The sequence below is a fragment of the Trichoplusia ni genome, chromosome 11 (assembly GCF_003590095.1).
Source record: "Trichoplusia ni isolate ovarian cell line Hi5 chromosome 11, tn1, whole genome shotgun sequence".
NCBI lineage: Eukaryota > Metazoa > Arthropoda > Insecta > Lepidoptera > Noctuidae > Trichoplusia > Trichoplusia ni.
In genome coordinates, this window is record NC_039488.1 from 4,146,970 (window position 1) to 4,168,820 (window position 21,851).

Below are 21,851 nucleotides of genomic sequence, written 5' to 3' on the forward strand. Positions count from 1 at the left end.
CGTGTGCTATGTATCGAAAACAGTAATATTACTTTATTAAAACCAACAAACTAAAACTAGTTAAGTGCATTCTTTTCAAAATGTCCTTGAAATATCGTCACTGTTTTATTTATAGTAATCACGGAAATCTTAGACAGTTATTTTAGACTTCTGATAAGGCAGTCCGGTTTTTTTTCTAATCCAATGGGGCTACCTCTACGTCGTAAAATATTATTGCAGTTGTAGAACAATTTCACACCGCAATACACGGATTAATACGGTCCCTTTCTCCCCCTTGTCTTTTTGTCGTAAAGAAATCACGATGAATGAATATAAGTGTATTGAATGAATTTGGAATAAGTTTTCAATTTGGTAACGTTTGGCTGCGCAACGAATAGTCCAATAGGAATCTTACAAGAACATATAATGTACGCAAAACCTACTGCCTGTAAATACTAAATAACTTTGAACTAAGCCCTTTAATGCACGAAAATATTATAAACTTAAGAACGAAAACTTATTCATTCATTTGTACTTAATCACTGTAATCAACATTCAAAAGATAAAGTTAATAAGTAGCGCAAACGTTTTCATTGTTATCGAAAACCTATTCCTCGTTCGCATCACTATTCTCATTAGTCGTTACACATACACATCGCCATCACATATTTCGGTGAATTCCCGAAAAGTGTTGCCAGTATATTGAGTCATAAACAATAAGTGTATGAGTCATGAGCATTTTTGCCAGTTTTAATACTTAGTATCTGAACATTAAGTACAGAAAATTACAACCAACCATGCCACTTTTATTTTGAATTACTCTCACTTATACATCATTGAATTGTAAATTGTATATGCAATTGAATTGAAGAATTCCAGAACTTCCGGAAATATAACTTTATTTTCTGTCTTAAAACTTCTAATATGAAGAACATAAAAATAACAGCAATTGGACAGGGGCAAATGGGCACCAAGACTCTCATTGATCACTTTTTTTAGCCACAGACCTAGTATATTAGACTTACGATAGTCTTTGTTTATTTATTTATTTATTAGGGACAGAAATCTGTTGCACATTATATGTAAATTAAGAAAGTAATTAATATTATAACTTAGTAAACATACAACCCACAACATCGTGCTCAAGTGATCATAAAAAAGTAGAGGATAGATAGGAAACGAGTGAATCCCATGGAAAATATTAGCGATTAAATTAATTTAATTAAACAACTAAACACAATATTTGAACGTTTTTTTTTTGTCTTTCTTCTTTTTTCTACGTCAAAACACAAATTTATTTTCTGGTCTTAGTTTTCAAATCGCATTTGTCGGCGGCCACTACTGCTGGCAACACTGGTAACATAAACTGATTGTCAGTATTGTCCCCTCTAGGGGTATATATGTTCTGTGGTATTGTCACTGTCAGTGAAAATTGGAGAACTATTGAGAAGTAAATTGAAAATATTGAAGCGTGGTTAAATAATACATGCTGTATTAAATCCAATAACTCCTCGTCGAACCACCTTAGAATAGTGAGTAAACCATGCATAATCAGGATGATGAAGAGGAGTCAACTCCAGGCCCAGTAGACAATGCATGGGCTATGAAAATACCAAAATTTACATCGGCAGATAATCCACATGGTCTTTTAGAAGAAAGTAAATTCGCAACTTTATTTCCAAAGTACAGAGAACAGTATTTAAAAGAATGTTGGCCACTGGTACAAAAGGTATTGAAGGAACACTTTATTGTTGCGGAACTCGACCTCATTGAAGGCAGCATAACCGTAAAAACAACAAGAAAAACTTGGGACCCCTATATAATAATAAAGGCAAGAGATTTAATGAAACTATTATCGCGAAGTGTTCCTTTTGAACAAGCTGTAAGAGTCTTAGATGATGAAATAGGGTGTGATATCATAAAAATAAATTCATTTGTGCGTAAAAAGGAAACATTTCTCAAAAGGCGGCAACGATTGATTGGTCCGAACGGAGTTACTCTGAAATCTGTAGAGTTATTAACTGAGTGTTATGTATTGGTCCAAGGAAATACAGTGTCAGCAGTTGGGCCTTATAAAGGACTTGTGCAAGTCAGAAGAATTGTGGAAGACACAATGAAAAACATTCATCCTATGTACAATATAAAAAGTTTAATGATTAAAAGGGAGCTTATGAAGGACCCAAGACTAAAAAATGAAAGCTGGGAAAGATTTTTACCTACATTTAAAAGTAAAAATGTACCAAGGAAACAACCTAAAAAGAAGGTTGAGAAGAAACCTTACACACCTTTCCCTCCTCCACAACAAGAAAGCAAGATTGACCGAGAGCTGGCTACTGGAGAGTACTTCCTTAAGGATGAACAGAAGAAAGCAAAGCATCGACATGAAAAAGATGAGAAACAGACTCAAGTTAAACGCTCCAAACAAGAGCAGCGGCAGAAAGATTTTATACCACCTGAAGAGAAAACTAGCCACACCACAGATCCATCCTCAGAGACAACAATTGACCTGAACAAGTTCAAGTCGAAAATGAAAAAGCTTACTAAACAACAGAAAGGGTTTCAACAAAAAAAAAACAAATAGTTACACAGATTAACAATACATATTGCATCTCACAGTGAGTGCTTTGGAACCATGTTTCCTAGACAATATTATTTGCCATCACTAGACTTATCATTAAATTGTTATTAATAGACTAAGTACAACTATACCACACATACCAGTCTGGATGATGTTTCTTAATTTGGAATAAAATAAATAAGATGGAACAAAATCTATTATTTCTTTATTTTTGTTAGTTTCAATTCTGGGACTAAATTATTTTTCGTAATTATTTTTTTTCCATTCATGTACTGTTGCAATACTTCAGGTATGTGAATTTTCCCTTTAGGATCTTGATGAGTCTCCAATAATGCTATTAATATTCTTGGAATGGCACAAGCAGTGCCATTTAAAGTGTGGACATAACTCTTGTTGTTACCATAGAGATACTGTATGTTAAGCCTCCTTGACTGATAATCCGTGCAGTTACTACAACTAGATATTTCCCCATAGTTATTACGGCCCGGCATCCATGCTTCTATGTCGTATTTCCTGCAACAAACACATGTACATTCACTGTTTTTATTCATCATAGTAACCATGCCAGTAGCTGACCCAAGTATGGTTGGACTATGTGGAAGACAAAAACTTTAAATTAATTTAATATTAATAGATAGTACCTATAAGCAGGTGCGCCTAATTCATGTGGAGGCATATCAAGGACTCGCATATTGAACCCCAATGGTTCGAACAACTCCTGTTGTGTAGTCCTTAAATATTCAAGCATATTTTCTGACTGAGAAGGTTTTGCTACCACAAACATTTCTACCTTTGTAAACTGATGTACCCTGTAAAAAATTAAAAAGTGTCATGATATTTGATACATTTGATAAATCCAATCTAGTTATGGATAAATTACTACTGTTTGATAATGTGAAGCCATAAACGATTTTTAAACATGTCTAATAATGATAGCATAAAGTGCAGATGATACCCTCAAGTTTAACTTCATTTATTCTTTTTGTTTTCAAAAAACCACTAGCAACTGCCCCTAAAAGGAATTTAATCATTTTATCACAAAGGTTTCACAAACATTCAATACACTGACAAAAAGACTGTGAATCATGTGTGAACATCCCCACTTTGTTCAAGTATTTGTGTGATCCACAAATGCTTGTTTGATGAGTAAGTGATGACTAGTATCACCTGTATATTCCCCTCTCTTCTATAATATTAGATGTTTCAGCCCTGTAACATCTGCTGACAGCAGCAAGTTTGAGTGGCAACATGTCCTCAGAGTGTAATGAATTCACTAGCAGTCCAGCTAAGGACATTTCTGCTGTTCCTGACAAATACAAGTCTGGGCCATGCTGTACTGGGTCTAGAGAATATATCTGAAATATAAAATAAGTAATGATTAAGATATTTGTGGTTCAGTGAGCAAATAAGTAACCTCAAGACTTTTAATACAGACCTAAGGATATGAGATACAAGCTTTTTACATTATAGATTAAACTTATTGCTAACTGTATGTGAGTAATTCTAATAAAGGAGTTTACCTGTGTGCGGTCATTATTTATAGCCATTCCACAACTTTCTATGACCTGCCTAGGTAATATGTCTGGAACTGAGACAAGCTCAAAGTTTTCCTCAATAAGTTTATTTACAGTGTACTTAATCAAAGCTTCTTCTAATTCTGCGAGTTCTCCCAAGAAATAATAACTCTTGTGTCCACATGTGTGCCCCAACTTATCTGTTCTTAATAAATTCAAACGTCTGGTAATCTCACTAAATTCAAGAGGAACATGTTTTTGGAAATCTCTTTTATCGTTTATTTCTAAAATAACTTTCGGATCGACATATTCCAACACAGAAGGATGCGTTTTATTTGGTAAACTTATAAGCTCTTTATACAAATCATTCTTAACAGTTGTATATGATGTGTCTGTTATTGGAGTTTTGTTTATAATTTCATACATTTTTAAAACATTGTGTACATCACCTACACCCTTCCTTAATTTAATATTCTTCTCAATTTCGGTAGTATTTTTAGGACAACAGTAATAATTTGTATCAATATCTGGTACTGATACCATAGAACTAGAAAAAAACCTACAATACTTTACAGTTGATGTTACGTGACGTTTAAATAGATGTCGAAGCATCATCTTGGCTTATAAAACAATTATGCAGAATTTCAATAGACTATCGCGCAGTTTTAGACATACATTTTAATATTTAATCAGCAATTTTTGATATCAATATCAGCTGTTTTTCTGTCATTTGTTGTTGACAACTTAACATATTGCGCTATGTTTTTTTCTGAAATGAGGCTATGGCTTCGACCATCTGCAAGAACTATATACAATAAAGTTTAAGAATAAGCCTTATTCTTAAACATTTGTAGCGTTTAAATAAATGGATAAATTCAACTTCCCAACGTGGCGATTTAGGATTCTTACTCGATGCAAGTTAAATAGGCAGTATCCTTGTACGTCATATTTTGAACGTCAAAATTGAGTCAGCACGCAGTGGAAACGAAAATTAAAAAAAAGCAACGTGACTCATATAAGTAAAGAAAAGAAAGATGTTAATCCGGAGTTTGAACTACCTCTGCACTGACAGACTGATTGTTACGATTTTTATTTTCGCAACTTTTAATTAATTGATAGTAGGCGAATAAATGCGCAGGAGAGCTTCTGGCGAGCCTTTTGTTAAACATCGTAACGGAAATTGAATACAAATACCACCAGGGGATCACTCTCTATGGAAACTTTTTTGCCTTCACTGGCTGGCTAGAGAAGGGTTGGGGCTACATTATGCTCGGAGGTAGAAGTGTTTAATGGCGTAATGGGTCTGTGACCCGCGATGCTGTTAGAATTGTGTACTTTCGGTGTCGCATCCCTTTCTGCTCGAACTTGAGTTGCTCACGTGCCTCTAATCGTGGCGGTACCTTAAGGGACCTATTATCAACATAACCATGGATAGAAAGGAAGTAACCATAGATTTCCGGAAAACCTTAGAAATTGCAACACAATCTAATTATTTCAACACTCTGGATTCTTTATGTATGTTCTCGCATAGCCGCTCAGTATCGGCTTTGAATTATTATTTCTAGAGATTTAAGTTCTTAACAAGGCCTCTGTAAGTTGGACCTGTGTGTGCCCCGTGCACGCTTTAAAAAGACCGGGTGTCTTCTCCTGAATGAAATGAGATTAAAAATTGATGGTTATTTTAAAGATATTTTTTATACTGTTCCCGGGTTTCAAGGGCCAAAGGGTCTCTGGACTCTAATCAGTAAATGTCAAAATCATTTGAATACAAAATGACAGTACGGAGGATATTAGTTTTCTGTGAAATTCTGTGATTACGAATGACGGAACGGAACTTGACATGACAGAAGTTTTCGCGCCCTTTTACTTACTGTTGTTGGTTGAGTGAGTAAAAAGAATTTAAGAGATAAAAATATTCTGGTCAATTATATTTCTGACTAATAATAGACTTTCAGTATCATGGAATGAGTTACTTAATAATGTATGAGATCCGTCAAAATGCTTTGCTAGGTCATTTTTGTTAGTGAATGTAAGTAAGGTTCAATATGCCTGTTAGAAATCGCAGAGACGATGAGACCGAACAAAATGCTAAAGGAGCGCATTTACGGGACAGTTCTGAATCACCTACACAAATGTAAGTATCAAAGTTGTTATATTTTTCAGTATGGTTAGACGCATTTTGTTGACTTGTAAAGTAAGTACTTCCTATTATTATATCTTTGTAATCATAGCTATTATTCAATTTAAACGAGTACATGGAGGCAACGGTACCTATTAGTAAACCCAATAGGTACCTATAAGATCATCAAAGATATGAGTCTTTAACACTATTAGTGATATGTTTAATTCTGCGTAATTTTAAAAACTAAAGTAACAGTAGACAAGTATTTAAAGAAACTGGTTTAAAAGGAAGAAGCGAATATATGTAACCAATTTGTAATGTCCAGGTCGAAAAGGATTTCTCCCCGAAACAAGAATCAGCTGAAAATTACCAATATGTTCACAACTAAACGGAACAGAAGTCCTACTGATGACAATTTTACTAATCCTGTAAGTATATTGAACTTTGATATATATACCTTTATTCTGAAATATTCAGGAAACAAACTACCTGTACCCGTAGTCTCCAGCTTCCAAAAGAATATAGAGGAATAATCTAGTACCAAAGTAATTTCCTCACCAGTATGCCTCATAATATGTGTGTATATTATTTAATGTATGTAAGAATAGTGCACTGGTCACCTACCTCTATATTTCCATAATTTCTGTCCATTCAAATGATTTGTGGAAGATATTGCTATTAGCAATAAAACCACCATTGTACCCTTACACTCTATGTTATCAATTTGATGTCTTTCTATTGTGTACAATATTTTTTTTCTGTATTGTATTGTCACTCCATTCTTTTATTTAGACATAATAAACTAAATCTTAAAAAGGAAATTTGCAATCAAACTGCAGTTGTATGTACATAAAAATTATATTAAATATTTTGATCCTGGCCCCTTTGACCTGCCCAATACTTCAAAGTTGGTAAAAAAAAAATATGATAAGTAATTATCAAAATGTTTTATTTTTATTTTCATTGTTTATTTTACTGTGATTTTGTTACTTGATAAGGAGTTATAGCTGAAAATAACCTCATTAAAAGCATGACTACGAAACTTTCTATTTCTTTTAGAAAAAGCTGAAATATGAAGATGACAAAAATAATATAGAGTCAGTTGATAAGAATACTATCAGTAGTACTGATAATAAAAGCAAAGCAGATAATAATAGTTATAATAATGAGGATATACCGAAAAATGATGAAGTACCTAAACTGGACGGCAAAGAGGTGAAAAAAAATGATGAATTAAGTGTAGATGATAATTCCAAGGGTGATGAAAATGAGACTTCCGAAAATCAAGGCGAAAATAATGAGGGGAAAGAACCAAATGAAATTAAAAAGAATCTTGAAGTGGAAAGCTACAAAAAAAATATTCCAGATACTGAAAAATGTGATATTTGTGGTCAATTTTTAAACAATTCTGACATTATTTACTATCAAGGACACCCACAGGATGCTGTGGAAGAGTATATAGCATTGACTAATGAGAAGCTTGTGTTAGCCTCAGGTTAGTGCAAAAAAATAGCTATCTTTAAAACATTAACAATGTTCAAATTTGCCCTTAAATAACGGATATGGATATAACTTCCAGGTGACGATGGAGATATAACTGAACGACCCCAAACTAATATAACAAGTTTTTCCATATTTGATGCTCAAGGACATCTTTGCCCAATTGATGGTGGTCTTGTAGAAAATGATGTAAGAATTTATATGTCGGGGTATTTGAAGTCTATATGTTCTGATTCTCATGAAATTGATGAAGATTCTGTTGCTGTGAAAGATGTAGGCCCCATTATCGAATGGTAAGTGCATATTGTATATTATTATGAATTTAGATTGCTCTGTGGTTAAAGATCTTGAACACTAGTAATAGGGATGATGGTGATGCTTTGGTGACTGGGTAAAACAGTAAAAACCTCAGTTGTCTAGAAAGATATGCGTATTTTAGGACTTTATCTGAATAGTAACATTTTACGAAGATAAACTGCTTTAAAGTTTAGTAGCCGGCCGCCGGGTTTGTCACGTAACGCCTGCGCTTTTATACAGAGACGTGACGTCACGCTTAAGTTTCGTTAGCTGTTATTGGTCAATTTATGTTTTCGGGTCAAAAGAACAGAAATGTCATCATCGGCCTAGCCTTTTCCTAACTATGTTGGCTTCCAGTCTAAACCGCTTTGAGCTGAGTACCAGTGTTTTACAAGGAGCGACTGCCTATCTGACCTCCTAAACCCAGTTACCTGGGCAACACAATACCCCTTGGTTAGACTGGTTGTCAGTCTTTTCAAGCTTCTGGCTACCTGTGACGACTTTCAAAGATGTAGGAATTACAGCCGGGACCCACAATTTAACGTGCCTTCCGAAACACGGAGGAACTCGTTATGACAAAAATGGTCACCCATCTACGGACCAACCGCGTCAAGCGTAGCTTAACCTGTGATCGATTCACTTATGCGGTTATAGCTTAGTCACAGAAATGTATCCATTATTATTTGTTAAACTACAAGGCCGACATCGCCAAAGTAAAATCTCTGTTATAATCCAATTTAACTTCAACATCAGCCTACTTATCATAAGTCTCTTATTATATGGGCTGTAGATTTTGATTTACTTTTGTTTTTGTCTTGGGAACAGATATTATCGTCAAACTTATTTCAAGACCTATGGGCTATGCCTTAAAACACTTCATTGGCTTGTGATGCTAAGGCATTGTCATTTATTTTAGGTTCATCCATGGCTTTGATGGTGGTGACAGAAATTGTATAACATTATCAACAGAATTTGGGGAATACAATTTACTGAAGCCCAGCGAGCAATATACACCTCTAATGAATAATCTTTATGAAAAAATATGTCTTAGCAAAGTCGTTGTTGAGTATTTAGAAGAATACCACTATCTTCAACCAACATATGAGGATCTTTTAGAGGTAATTAGGGAATCAACTATTCCGGAGTTGAATGACATGAAGTTAACAGAAGAGATGCTTCACAAGCACGCCCAGTTTGTATGTGATCAAGTAGTTAGTTTAGAAGCGGCAGATGAAGATGACGAACCCTTGATAACATTACCTTGTATGAGGGAGTTGATAAAACTTATGGGTATTAAATTTGGTAAGCGAAAATTCCGTACAAAAATTGATTACAAAAAAGTCGACAAGAAAGCCTGGACTAAAGCAACTACTACTCCACTTGTTCGAAAAACATTTGAAAGTTTCTTTAGTAATCAGTTAGACAAAACGAATCATGAGTTAGTATTAAGAAGAAAAAGATGTGGGGTGTGTGAAGCTTGTCAGCTCCCTGACTGTGGAGAATGCAACGCTTGCCGCGCGATGGCTAAGTTTGGTGGACATGGGAGAACTAAAAAAGCTTGTGTGCGACGATTCTGCCCTAACATGGCTGTGGATCAAGCAGAAGATTCAGAACCAGATGACGAGGAAGAGTACCAGCAAATGGCTGAGAAAAAACAACACGACAAGATAGAGGATGCAGTACCTGTAAAGTTGACTGGATTCAGTGATCGTAAAATTAAATGGATTGGGGAACCTATCAAAGCTGATGCCACTAAAGTGTATTATGAAAAAGTCGAAATTGATGGCTCGGAACTATGTAAAGGGGACTTTGTTATGGTAGAAACATCCCAATCAAATATTCCTGCACTGGTTGCAAAAGTAGTGTACATCTGGAGAGAGACTATAAATACTAAATCTGGTTATTTCCATGCAGAAGTGTTCATTAGAGCTTCAGACACAGTTTTAGGAGAGGTTGGTGACCCTAGAGAGATATTTTTAGGAGACAGGTGCTGTCATGGCGCACCTCTTTCCTCTATTTTGAGGAAAGCTTACGTAGAAAAAGGTGAGACTCCTGCAGATTGGTTCAAACTTGGAGGCAAAGAAGTAGATGAAAAACATTTTGAGGATGATGGTAAAACATATTTTTACAATAAGTATTACGAAAGATTTACAGCACGCTTTGAAGACTTACCTAAAGATCCAGTTTGCCCTAATGCATTAAGAGAACATAGATTCTGCCCATCATGTGAGAGAAAGGCAAAAAGAGATGGAAAAAATATACCTAAGGTTTCCGGAAAACTGACTGAAAAGTCCAGTTTGGTTTCAGAATCCAACCGAAGCGAATGGTCATTAGTAAAATGGCAAGACCACGAATACAAGAAAGGCTGTGGTGTATTCCTTAAACCAGGCACATTCAAATTCAAGAACAGTTTCACTACTTTAAATAACACTGCCAAACCTAAGTTGGAAAAGGTAGATGAAGATATTTATCCTGAATACTATAGAAAAAGTGATAATAATTTGCGAGGATCAAATGTAGATACTGGTGAACCATTTTGTGTTGGCTATATAGCTGCTGTGACAGCTGTAGGCGAGGGGCCGCTCATTGTACCACAAGACATCTATCTCAAAGTGAATGTTCTCTACAGACCTGAGAACACATGCAGTCGGTTCCCTCAGCATGAAGATGTTAATGTTGTGTATTGGAGTGAAGAAATCCGGGATGTATCGTTCTCTAGTGTTGTTGGACCATGTCATTTGATTTATGAGCAGAATGTACCACAACCATATTCTTTACTAGAGTGGTTAGAGAGAGACCCTAACAGGTTCTATTTCAGATCAGCATTTGATAAAACATCTGGACACTTCATTGATGTACCACATCATGCTGTTAATATTGGAAGAACCGAAAGAATCAAGGATAAAGGTAAAGGAAAGGGAAAATCCAGCAAACCCACGGAAGCAACGAATACTAAGCTCGACACTATTTCTGTTCGGCCATTACGAACGCTGGATGTCTTTGCTGGGTGCGGTGGATTGTCAGAAGGATTGCACCAAGCTGGCATAGCTGAGTGCAGGTGGGCCATTGAAAACTTAGAGGCTGCAGCACATGCTTACGCACTTAACAACAAAAACTGCATTGTTTTCAACGAGGACTGTAATGCCTTACTAAAGCAGGCCATGTCCGGAGCAACTCACAGCGCGGGTGGCTTGAGACTGCCCATGCAAGGCGAGGTCGAATTGCTGTGTGGAGGACCGCCGTGTCAAGGCTTTTCCGGAATGAACCGGTTTAATTCAAGGGAGTACTCTAATTTCAAAAATTCTCTAGTAGCTTCATACTTGTCGTATTGTGACTATTATAGACCAAAATACTTTATACTCGAAAATGTGAGGAACTTCGTAGCATTTAAAAAGGGAATGGTTTTAAAACTCACCTTGAGAGCGCTGTTAGATATGGGCTACCAGTGTACGTTTGGGATACTACAGGCCGGTAATTATGGGGTTCCACAAACAAGAAGAAGGCTTATCATCTTAGCTGCAGCCCCGGGTTATACTTTACCGTTTTATCCCGAACCGACGCACGTGTTCAGTAGGCGAGCGTGCTCCCTAACAACAACCATAGATGGTAAACGCTTCGTAACTAACATTCACTGGGACGAGTCAGCTCCAAGGAGGACGTGCACGATCCGGGACGCTATGAGCGATCTTCCACGAATTTGCAACGGCGCTAACAAAATAGAAATTGAATATGGCTCAATGCCAGAGAGTCATTTTCAACGAATAGTTAGAAGCAAGGACGAAAATGCAAAACTGCGAGACCATATTTGTAAGAACATGGCGCCGTTAATTCAAGCCAGGATATGTAGAGTACCCACCACACCTGGCTCAGATTGGCGAGATCTGCCAAATACATCTGTCACTCTGTCAGACGGAACTAAATGCAAGGTGTGTATGTGAGTCATAAAGTCCTTTTTTTGTTATGAACAAATTAGGTTAAAAGCGTGTTTCCAGGTGTTGCAATACCGCTACGACGACAAGCGCAACGGTCGCTCCGGGAGCGGCGCACTGCGCGGCGTGTGTGCGTGTGCGGCGGGCGGCGCCTGCCAGCCCGCGGACAAGCAGGAGAACACGCTCATACCCTGGTGTCTGCCGCACACCGGTAACCGACACAACAACTGGGCCGGCCTCTACGGTAAACTCACGCATATTATAAGTGACAGTTTTTGAATCCATTTGTTATCTTAGAAACCCACATGGTTGAAAAAAAATTACGATTTTACATGCAGGTAGCTGACAATCTGGATTAATATATGGGCTATTTTTTGTCGCGGGTTATTACGAAGCGCGACTTTAACTCAGCAATTGACATTTTAATGAGACTTTATATCAGTTGTTTTTCATACTTAATACTAAATTTTATGTAATAAATCTTTTAATTTACATACATTCTGTATTGATTGCAGGACGTGTTTGCTGGGATGGCTACTTTAGTACCACAGTGACAGATCCTGAACCAATGGGCAAGCAAGGTCGCGTGTTACACCCTGAGCAGAATCGCGTCGTGTCTGTTCGCGAATGCGCTCGGTCTCAAGGATTCCGAGACACATACTTATTTGCAGGCTCAGTACAAGATAAACATAGACAGGTAATTTTAATTTTGCTTAGGCACAAACTGCCAACCGTGCACAAAATATCGCGGTACTTACGCTCGTTTCTGCAAAAAAAAATCGATAATTTAAAAGTCTAGTCTGTCTCCATGTTGCTGAAGATAACAACTATCAAGTTCGTATGTTTGCCACTTTGGTAGTAAAAGAAAAGAAAACCTATAAATTATTAGTTTTTTTTGCAGAATTGAGCGTGACTTACCATCCCGATATTTTGCTTCCAGTCTGATAGGTGGAAATGCAGCTAACGCGTAATCGTACTTCGATTCGTGGTAACGCGACCACCTTCGTGTGTCGCCTTCGTAATATGAGACTATTTCTAGGTTTTTAGGCAATCTTATTTCTTTTACAGGTTGGTAACGCCGTGCCACCTCCTCTGGGCGCTGCCTTAGGACGAGAAATTAAGATAGCCCTTGCAGCAAGTATAACACTCTGAAGTAGTTAAGGAATTGTGTTATGATGTGAGATAATTATGACTTTATATTAAATGAGCAGTAAAATAATATTAAGTAATAGATTTTTTTATTTATTCAATACATTTTTCGTTTTTCTCTTAACATTCTTAACTAGAAGACTTAGTTCAGCTTCTTCTTTAGATCGTTTGGGCTGTTGAACTTCTGCTGGTGTGTCTGCAGGTCTTCGTTTTAATTTCTCTTGTATGAGCCGATCCATATTCTTCGTCTTCTTGAAATTAGGATCACTAGGATCGATATTGTATAAATGAGAGTTATACAACGCGGAGAATCGTTCATCGTTAACATTAACTTCAAAGTCTGGCAAAGCTTGCTTTTGTTCAATCATTTTTGCCTTCAACTTCTTTTTCCTTTTTGATTTTTTAGTACTTTCCGCTTCTTGGATTTTCTTAAGACTAAAGTGTGCTTTTCCATCGTCTTCGTCCAAAAGCAATTCTAATTCGGCTCTTTCCTTTTCATCTTCTGAATTGACGGGGCTCTCGTTACCTTTCTTACTGTGTTTACTTACCTTTCCTTTCTTAAACTCGGGCTTGTTAAACTCCTCCGCAAAGTATGGATCATTCATATCTATATCAGAAGGCACATCGTCTGACATATTCCCTTCTTCGGACTCGGCACTATCATGTTCAGCTTTTTCTTTATTTTTCAATTTCTTTTGCTTCTTCTTTTCTTTGCGTTTTTTAAGTAACTTTTCAAATGGAGTTAGATCCTTGACTTCTGAAAAATGATATTAATGAAATTAAAACTGATACAATATTTTTATTGTCTTTAAAGAAAAAATCTGAAATGAACTTACCCTCGTTTTGTTTCTTTTTCACAAGTTCTTCTGCTTTGTCTTTAATTCCTATTCCCCAACTTATTTCCATTTCCATGTCTTTGTTACTTTTCTTCTCATCTTTTTTTTCAATCTCTTCAAGTAACTTCTTATATCTTTGTATTGGGTCTTCATTCTCTTCATCCTTATCTGACTTGGCTTCGTCATCTGATGCTTCGCCATCCCCTGTAAATAATAATCATAAACAATAGTGGCAGGTGGTCCAGTTTATAATGAGACTATCTCTCCAATGAATTTATGCAAATTCGAAAAACAAACCTTCACTTTCGCTACTGGATGCTAGGTAGTCTTTCAGGTCAAGATCATCAATTTTGCCATCTAGGGCACTTTTGATAGTTTCTGTGCGGTTGGGATTGGTTGCATCCCAGGTGAGCTCAACTTTGGCTTGCTGCAGCGCCGTAGTGGTAAACAGACGAGGTTTGTATTTCGTCATATCAGGTAATTTTGTACATTCTTCCCGAGGTTCCTGCATAATCAAATCATTATGTAAACTATTAATTAACTAATTAAAGGCGCCCCATAATGAAATTTAGGCTTAGCAAGCCTTGTTATATTTGTATAGGGGATAACGGTGGGTTGATGTAAGTTTGAGGTGTCTTTATGAGTTGGTTTACCTGTCTGCTGCGATTCTATAGCCCTCGTCGGATAAACATCGTTACAAAATAGTTTGTTCACAGTTCCTTCAATACGGGTTTGACAAGTAGACAATGAACTATGACAAAATTATTTTTTTAATAAATATTGTATTCGAATATTTCATTCTCGCAAATTAAATACTGCTGCAAATGTAATTTATTTCTGCTGTCTGCTGGCTGACAATCATCAAGAAATGAATGTTATGCACCAACCTGATCAAACGTGACGTCATCCGGGATGAACCTCATATCGAGTCGAGTAGCACTGCTCTCATACTCCATACCGTCACACTCGCTGTACAACTTATCCGCGCTCGCAACAGAGTCGCATTCCACCACCGCGTAGTAATACTTTAATCTGTTCAGCTGATATCGACGAAGTTTTTCCATGTGATATGCAGAACCTGGGCAGGTTTTGACAAAATATTTTAATTAAATGTTCGAGACACGTAAAGACATTATAAAATGCGCAAAGAAGCGCGATATTTTAGGTTATTTTTATCTGCTTAGTCTTCAATCGTGATTTATATCAATCTGAAAATAGGTATAGTTATTTTCCGATGAAAAATTTAGTGTTAATTTAATTTTAAAAATAAAATGATTTATGATTATTATAAGCGGCCAAACGAATACTTCTTCCTTTTGGGAAATACGTTTTTATCAACATGCTTGATTTACCAAGTCATACCCAATTTCTGTTCATACTTAAAATTAAATATTATGTTGCCAAAGGTGCTTTCTCAACCAACCTTCTTCATTATCCTCATTTTCTGATAATTCTTCTTGTTTCTCCTCGGTTAACTCTATAGGCCCTCGTACTTCTTCCTCTTTCATTCGTTTCAGACCATACTCTGATGGGTATATCTATGAACACATAATATATTACTGTTACTAATTTATCATCTGGTTTTAAAGATATGTTATGTTTAAAATAGACTGGGAGTAAAAACGAATACTGTGCAATAATTACTAAATCAAACCACTAGCTTACGCCGTAATTGAATGTGAATTTGTCACCACCAGATTGTGTTCTATAAGTCCTAGCGCAAATAATTAATTTAGATTTGTTTTTATTTTCTCAAAAAAAAAGGACTCCTACTTTTTCAAGATTTGGGGATGCTTCTCTTACGTGGGAATCGAACCCGCGACACATCACGCTCAGTGGGTTTAGCGTGGTGACTTGCCCATATAGACCAGTATGTGTAGTATAAAATATAATTATATTCCTGTTACGGAATAATGGCATGTTCAATTTGTTTACTTACTGTAATCTTCTTTATTACTCCTCCAGACGGCAAGAATGAGTTGAGTAAAACCATAAGATCTGATGCCTTAATGTTATCCCAATCCATGTTGCAGATTGCAATCCTATAAAAATCCAAAAAAAAATAAGTTAAATAAGATTATCCTTGTGTGATACCCAAGCAATAACATGCTTTAATATGGCCTTCTCATTTAATAAGTATAAAAAATTAGATCTATCAAGAATTATAACAATGTAAGTAATGCTTGGATAGCCAAGTGGTTGAACCAAGCCAAAACCAATGTGCATATTGTGTCGCACATTCTGTGATCAACAAATACTTGTTCTGAGGCTGGGTGTTGTTTGCATGTGATTGTATGTTTGTGTAACCCCCACAACACAAGGATTGGATACGATATTCCCATACAGAGAAAGTATTTAAAAAAAAAAGATTTAAAAATTTGGTATTGTTCATACCTGTTGGTGGAGTCTTCAGTAGTGCCAGCATCAGCATCAAGCTCACCCCACTCATGCTCCAACTCACTGTCGTCTTCTGCATCACTACTTTCCTCCTCAGATGAACTGTCCGTTTGTAGAACACCTGCAAGATATTAAAAAAAACATTATACAGTGAGTTCCATATTATGTTTTATTTTGTCTAGCCCTTTATGTGTCATAGTAATGTGCCCAACAAGGTCTATAATTGTTGGATAGACCCTACCAACTGTTTAAAATATACATAATAAAAATAAAAATAAATATTGAGTATTGAGTAAAGGCATTCCATACATTCTTCTAATCTGTTATGTTTATTTATTGTTTATTGTTTCCACTGCTGTAATCTGTGAATCTACAAAAATCCTGAAAATAATTCAGGATTTCTACTGTCCAAACAATTACATGTCATTGTATGTTTTTTAAGTATGTCATTAAGTAAAAATAAATTAATAATGATTTTACACACCTTCACCACGCGCATAATCGATATCCAAGTCCAGAAGCCTGCTTTTTACTTTTTTATTTAATTTCCCGCGAGTTAATTTGTCGTTTGTCGTTTGTAGACTTTTAGTGTCTTCCTCATCGTCATCTTCACTCGATGGACATATAACAATTAATCGGCCTTCTGTAGATTTATCGCCTAACCCGTCCTTGTCATCTTGTACATCTTCTTCAGCTTCATCAGCTGAACTTTCATCTGAATCATCTACTTCGTAATATTTCCGTAAATTCTCTGTAGAAGTTTCGTTGACAGGTCGTCCACGTTTATCAACAGTGTATTTTACTTTGACGTTTATCAACAGTGTATTTTACTTTGAACTTTTCATCATTAAACATTGACTGAAACCGTTTATCAATCTTAACTTTCCTCTCATGCTTTGGAATTTGTCTATATCTGGGATCGTTGAGGTATTTTGTAAAACGACTATCTTTCAGTATATCACCCATTATGTTGAAAAAACTAGGCCTCTGAATGGAAACGATAACAAGTTGAAAGATTTTTGGAGGTTAGCTATCGCAGCTGTTTATAGACGGCATGAATGAAATGAAGTACCATAGATAAAATTATGTGCTATATTTAAAAATGTATAAAATCCATTTAGTCCATAGACACAATACATTTAACCATTCTTTAAACAAGAAATTTTCTCATCATTCAGTTTAAAAATAATCTTATGCATCAAGTTCACGTTTTGCCGGAGATAATTTAGATCGACTCACGTATCCAGTCACAACGATTATAAAATCGAAGTGTTTTAGCCTACCCTTTACAAAAAACTGATAACACTGTGTTGCCAGAGGAAAACAACTTAATATCGATTCGACGAAACTGTCAAATGTCACATTGTGTTATGTTATGTCATTCTTACTTGATAAGCATAAGTTACGCTTTGCTACATGAAAGTATACCGTCTTTCCAGTTAAGAATTAACTAGAAACCTGATAAATAGGTGGTGTTAAACAGACACCAAAACCATGAATAGTATTGGAGAAGAATGCACTGAGCTAAAGAAAAAATACGACGACTGTTTTAATAGTTGGTTTTCCGAAAGGTTTTTGAAAGGAGACCACGATGATTCAATTTGCGCTGGTATTTTTAAAGTTTATCAGGATTGTGTAAAGGTAAATGTATGTTGTGGTTATTTTTATTGCTATAATATAAGGATCTATATTTATTATGTTGCTAAATGAAAGCTTTCATTCATAAAATTCATAAAAGTAACATTTCACTGTATCATAACACACTATCTTATCAGATTTAGGCATTTGGCACATTGAGAAATGTGTGTGTGAACTGTATAATAAAATGAATCAGAAAAACTGAATTGATATTGAAGATTGATATGTATGATGAAATAAAATTATATATGGGATAAATTTGCAACATGAGGTGACATTTTTTTTTTAATTATGTTTGTTTGTTTGCAGAATGCAATGAAGCAGCAGAACATAGACTTTAAAGAAATTGATAAAGATGTTCTCGGCACCGACAGTGAATTTAAAGCTCCTCCTTCAGGCACTAGTTGACACAATATGATCTCCTGCACATTGAAACTCGCAACATGCTAGATACTGCAACGCTAACCAAACACGGAAACACATAGTATCTTGATATATACTGAACATAAAGAAATAATCATTGTTTTCATATTAGAGAATCTATTGTTGTTACCGACTACTTGTTGAATGTATAAGAAAATTAATAACTAGTAAAGTGTTTTCTGGCATTTATTAAGGTTCCAATGAAGTTGTACGTAGAATATATTGTTAATTTATGTATTTCAGTAAGTTATGTTGTATAGTTGTTTAGTAAAATATTTTTTTCTTTAGAATTCTAATTATTTTCATTTCTTAGTGTATAATACCAGTCATAGTCTTGAATATACAGGATCCTACTTTATGAATATTTAGGATTTATTTGTTGCAGGCCAAGCCAGTATGATGTATCAAATTTAGCTACTGTCATGTAGCATTAAAACTGAAGTAATACACATACAATAAGTATAATGTTTTATTATTATAATTACTTAATATTAAAGAGGTATTATAATTTATCTTTGACTCGTATCCCTGGGTCTGTACACATAGCCACGGCTCTTCATTTCCCTGATGACCCCAGCTGGTAGTCTGCCAGACACTGATATGGCATAAACTCCTTTGCAGAATCGACCTGTGAACAGTAACATCTAAATGGTGTTGTTTGCATATAAGACATTAAATGTGGCAAACAATATTGTCACTTGTATGCTCAACTTTCTAGTTTTTCCATCATAAGTGTCTAACTATGGTAATTAGTTGCAGTTTCATGCTTTATAAATAAAATGGATTTTAATAAATTACTTACTAATGCGTTGCCACTTGCACACCCAACTATCTTCAGGGCTCATAACAGCTATCATTCTGAAGTAATAAAAAACAATGGAGTATGTAAGTGAACAAAAGAAAACTCAAAAATTTAGTTAAAAAAACAGATGTACTAATAAATACACATCTGTTATTAATCTGGTAAATATTTACATTAAACACCTTACCCATCAAAATTATTGCTAGTGCAGTCATAGACATTGTCTTTGTTATTTTTCATTCTTAAAAATTCATCGCAGTTGTCACAGCCATCATATTCAAACTGATCAAATGTCTGAAACAAAACGTTATGCGAATTGGTTTAAAACGTTTAAGTGTATGTGTCGTGTGCATACATAAAAATTAAACCGCCTCGTGTAAGTAGTTCAGTATTGGTTATGATTTGTATAATAATTTATATGAAATATAAGTTTTCATACCTTTATTAACGAGCAAACTAAACAAGCTCGCAATCCTCGAAGATCCTTTGGCACGGTTTCCAACGACATATTTATTTTTCTTCTAAAAAACACTTATAGTATTATCCTTGAGGCTCTATTTCGTGCGTTACAATTTCATTTCAATTAGAAAAGTTATTGTTGAGTTTGTATAGCCTTTGATTAATTAAAGGGCAAATTTTTAAAATAAATAGCAAGCCACCACAGCTAGCGCTAAATGACACAGTGACATACATCAGTGTGACAGTGACAGCTAACTTTTTTTGACTCTTCGCGTTTAGTGTTTGCCGAAGAGTTTTTTTTCTTAAATAGTGTTTATGATCGTAGTGCACAGCTTACACTCATGATCCTACAATTCCTTTTGTATTTTAGTAAATAAATAAAAAATATGACTTCTATGGAAAGCAGTACTAATGGCGCTAAGGTATCAACTGGTTCTTATAATGTAGCATTTTTTTACCATAAAACGGGACATTCTTATTATATCTGTAACATTTTGAATAAAAAGAAGGAGAAAATACAACTTGGATAAGTACAACCTTAAAGCTAAACTCGTGGTATTCAATCAAACGAATTCGAACAGAGCATACCAGCATAGCCTCGTCGCGCACCCGGGGTGACTAAGAGAACTAAAGCGTAGGAGAATGGATAGTATCATTTTTCTTAATCGCTAAGCCTCTCAGATTGAAGTCTGTACGTTTGAATAATTAACAAAAATCGGCCAAGTTCAAGTTGGACCCTTGAGGAACATTGAGGGTACCATGCAAATAGGCTAAAAAACATCAAATTTAAGATTGTACCAACTATTTCTTGAAATCATTTTTTTTTACCAAACTGGCATTTTGATTGTTATTTATTGTTAAAACAGCGACAGACTGGCGGACAGAAAGGCAGACAGCGGAGCTTTGGTATGTAATAGGGTATTGTTGTACCCATCGGGTATGGAACCATAAATAAGTCATGGGCATAAAAAGTATTATTTAATTAATCTTAAAGATGGAATCAATGCTAGATAATAATTAGGAATCAATACTGACACGAATACAAAAAAAAAACTAGTATTCATCTGGAGAAGCCACCCTTCTACATCGAAATACCTCCGAAATCACTTTCAGAAAATCACACAGCATTCGGTTACCCAGTTCGGGAGCTACGATCCGGGAGACACATAAAGTATACATTGACAACATTGCTTTACGGCTTATTACAACCCTTTTTTTAGATTATACAGACAAGATACAAACGAAGTTAATTGAGTGCCAGGGGAGGCCATTAGGGTTGATGCCTGCGAGACCAGAAGGACTGACCGATTGGGTATTGCGGCTCTTGCACACAAATGGCAAGGAAAGGACATGGAACATGGGAAGGTATTAATCGGTAAAATTGTGACACTTCCTTCCGCTCTACTCAAAGCGGTATGATGAAATCATGATCCTATAAATGATGAAATCTCATCCGGAAAAATGATAAAGTTTAACAACAAAAATATCTATAAATATACCACATTCCTATCCAGTTCCTGTATTTTGGACATCTAACTTATACTCCGGATTCGCGTATCATAAATAAATAACTGCGTAAACTGTTGATTAAAATTTTACTACGCAGTATAGGATTTACACGCAGAAACACGTCTACCGCACAGCTGCTTGCATGACGTCAACAATGAGAGCCCTCTGACCCACTCATTGATCTACAGATTTATCGAATAATAACCCTTGAGCAATAGTTATCAATTCATCACAATAAGAGAAAATGTAATCGTAATAATTTTAATGCCATCGGACGTGTGAAACGTTGGACACTAAGTCCAAGTGTGATTGTTTAGGATTCAACGATACTCGTTTTCATCCGTTTGTGACACAGCGGGGATAGAAACTTTATCAATCGATTCATTAGTATGGATTAAACTACTGTGATGATTTCTTCTCTATTGCCACAGTAGACTTCTGCCTTTTTATTGTTAACCTCGTTATCACCCACCTCCGCGCGGGAGGAAGTGGGATGTGTCGGGCACTGTCGGGCTCTTATTAATTAAACCAGAACCATAATAGTAGTATCTCCTGAACTGCTGTGCAACGTCTACCGTGTTGTGGCCGGTGCGCAGAAAATGCGTTGCAATTTATTTACTATTTGGCACTCTTGGCAGTACCTCTACACAGATGCTTGAACTTAAGTGTCCAAAATGATTAACTTATCATTCGGGGTGAATCGATGATCTCTTAATTTA

At 35.7% G+C, this 21,851-nt stretch overlaps 6 protein-coding genes across 6 annotated transcripts; 3 read left to right on the forward strand and 3 right to left on the reverse strand.

Moving 5' to 3' along the window:
* Positions 1 to 1,360: 1,360 nt before the first annotated feature.
* On the forward strand, positions 1,361 to 2,750 carry LOC113498520 (KRR1 small subunit processome component homolog). The gene has a single exon (XM_026878544.1). The coding sequence runs from the start codon at positions 1,523 to 1,525 to the stop codon at positions 2,558 to 2,560; it is 1,038 nt and encodes a 345-aa protein (XP_026734345.1). The 5' UTR covers positions 1,361 to 1,522; the 3' UTR covers positions 2,561 to 2,750.
* Positions 2,748 to 5,160, reverse strand: LOC113498518 (serine--tRNA ligase, mitochondrial-like). Its single transcript, XM_026878541.1, has 4 exons — positions 4,078 to 5,160; positions 3,725 to 3,912; positions 3,199 to 3,366; positions 2,748 to 3,070 (listed from the first exon to the last, which is right to left on the reverse strand). The coding sequence occupies exons 1-4, from the start codon at positions 4,684 to 4,686 to the stop codon at positions 2,755 to 2,757; spliced, it is 1,281 nt and encodes a 426-aa protein (XP_026734342.1). The 5' UTR covers positions 4,687 to 5,160; the 3' UTR covers positions 2,748 to 2,754.
* A 712-nt stretch (positions 5,161 to 5,872) lies between these two features.
* Positions 5,873 to 13,148, forward strand: LOC113498515 (DNA (cytosine-5)-methyltransferase PliMCI-like). The gene is made up of 8 exons (XM_026878537.1): positions 5,873 to 6,205; positions 6,519 to 6,621; positions 7,253 to 7,688; positions 7,773 to 7,986; positions 8,907 to 11,916; positions 11,983 to 12,163; positions 12,435 to 12,616; positions 12,988 to 13,148. The coding sequence occupies exons 1-8, from the start codon at positions 6,117 to 6,119 to the stop codon at positions 13,069 to 13,071; spliced, it is 4,299 nt and encodes a 1,432-aa protein (XP_026734338.1). The 5' UTR covers positions 5,873 to 6,116; the 3' UTR covers positions 13,072 to 13,148.
* On the reverse strand, positions 13,141 to 17,368 carry LOC113498516 (ESF1 homolog). Its single transcript, XM_026878539.1, is given in 9 exon segments — positions 13,141 to 13,825; positions 13,905 to 14,108; positions 14,202 to 14,409; positions 14,792 to 14,982; positions 15,328 to 15,442; positions 15,844 to 15,946; positions 16,299 to 16,422; positions 16,786 to 17,107; positions 17,109 to 17,368. Coding segments are annotated over 9 exon segments (2,094 nt in total). The 5' UTR covers positions 17,268 to 17,368; the 3' UTR covers positions 13,141 to 13,157.
* A 300-nt stretch (positions 17,369 to 17,668) lies between these two features.
* On the forward strand, positions 17,669 to 18,720 carry LOC113498522 (TP53-regulated inhibitor of apoptosis 1-like). The gene is made up of 2 exons (XM_026878546.1): positions 17,669 to 17,942; positions 18,249 to 18,720. Exons 1-2 carry the CDS (start codon positions 17,796 to 17,798, stop codon positions 18,345 to 18,347), a joined length of 246 nt encoding a protein of 81 aa, XP_026734347.1. The 5' UTR covers positions 17,669 to 17,795; the 3' UTR covers positions 18,348 to 18,720.
* Positions 18,721 to 18,817: 97 nt separating this feature from the next.
* LOC113498521 (transcription elongation factor SPT4-like) lies at positions 18,818 to 19,879 on the reverse strand. The gene is made up of 4 exons (XM_026878545.1): positions 19,604 to 19,879; positions 19,352 to 19,458; positions 19,165 to 19,220; positions 18,818 to 18,990 (listed from the first exon to the last, which is right to left on the reverse strand). Exons 1-4 carry the CDS (start codon positions 19,670 to 19,672, stop codon positions 18,872 to 18,874), a joined length of 351 nt encoding a protein of 116 aa, XP_026734346.1. The 5' UTR covers positions 19,673 to 19,879; the 3' UTR covers positions 18,818 to 18,871.
* Positions 19,880 to 21,851: the final 1,972 nt, after the last annotated feature.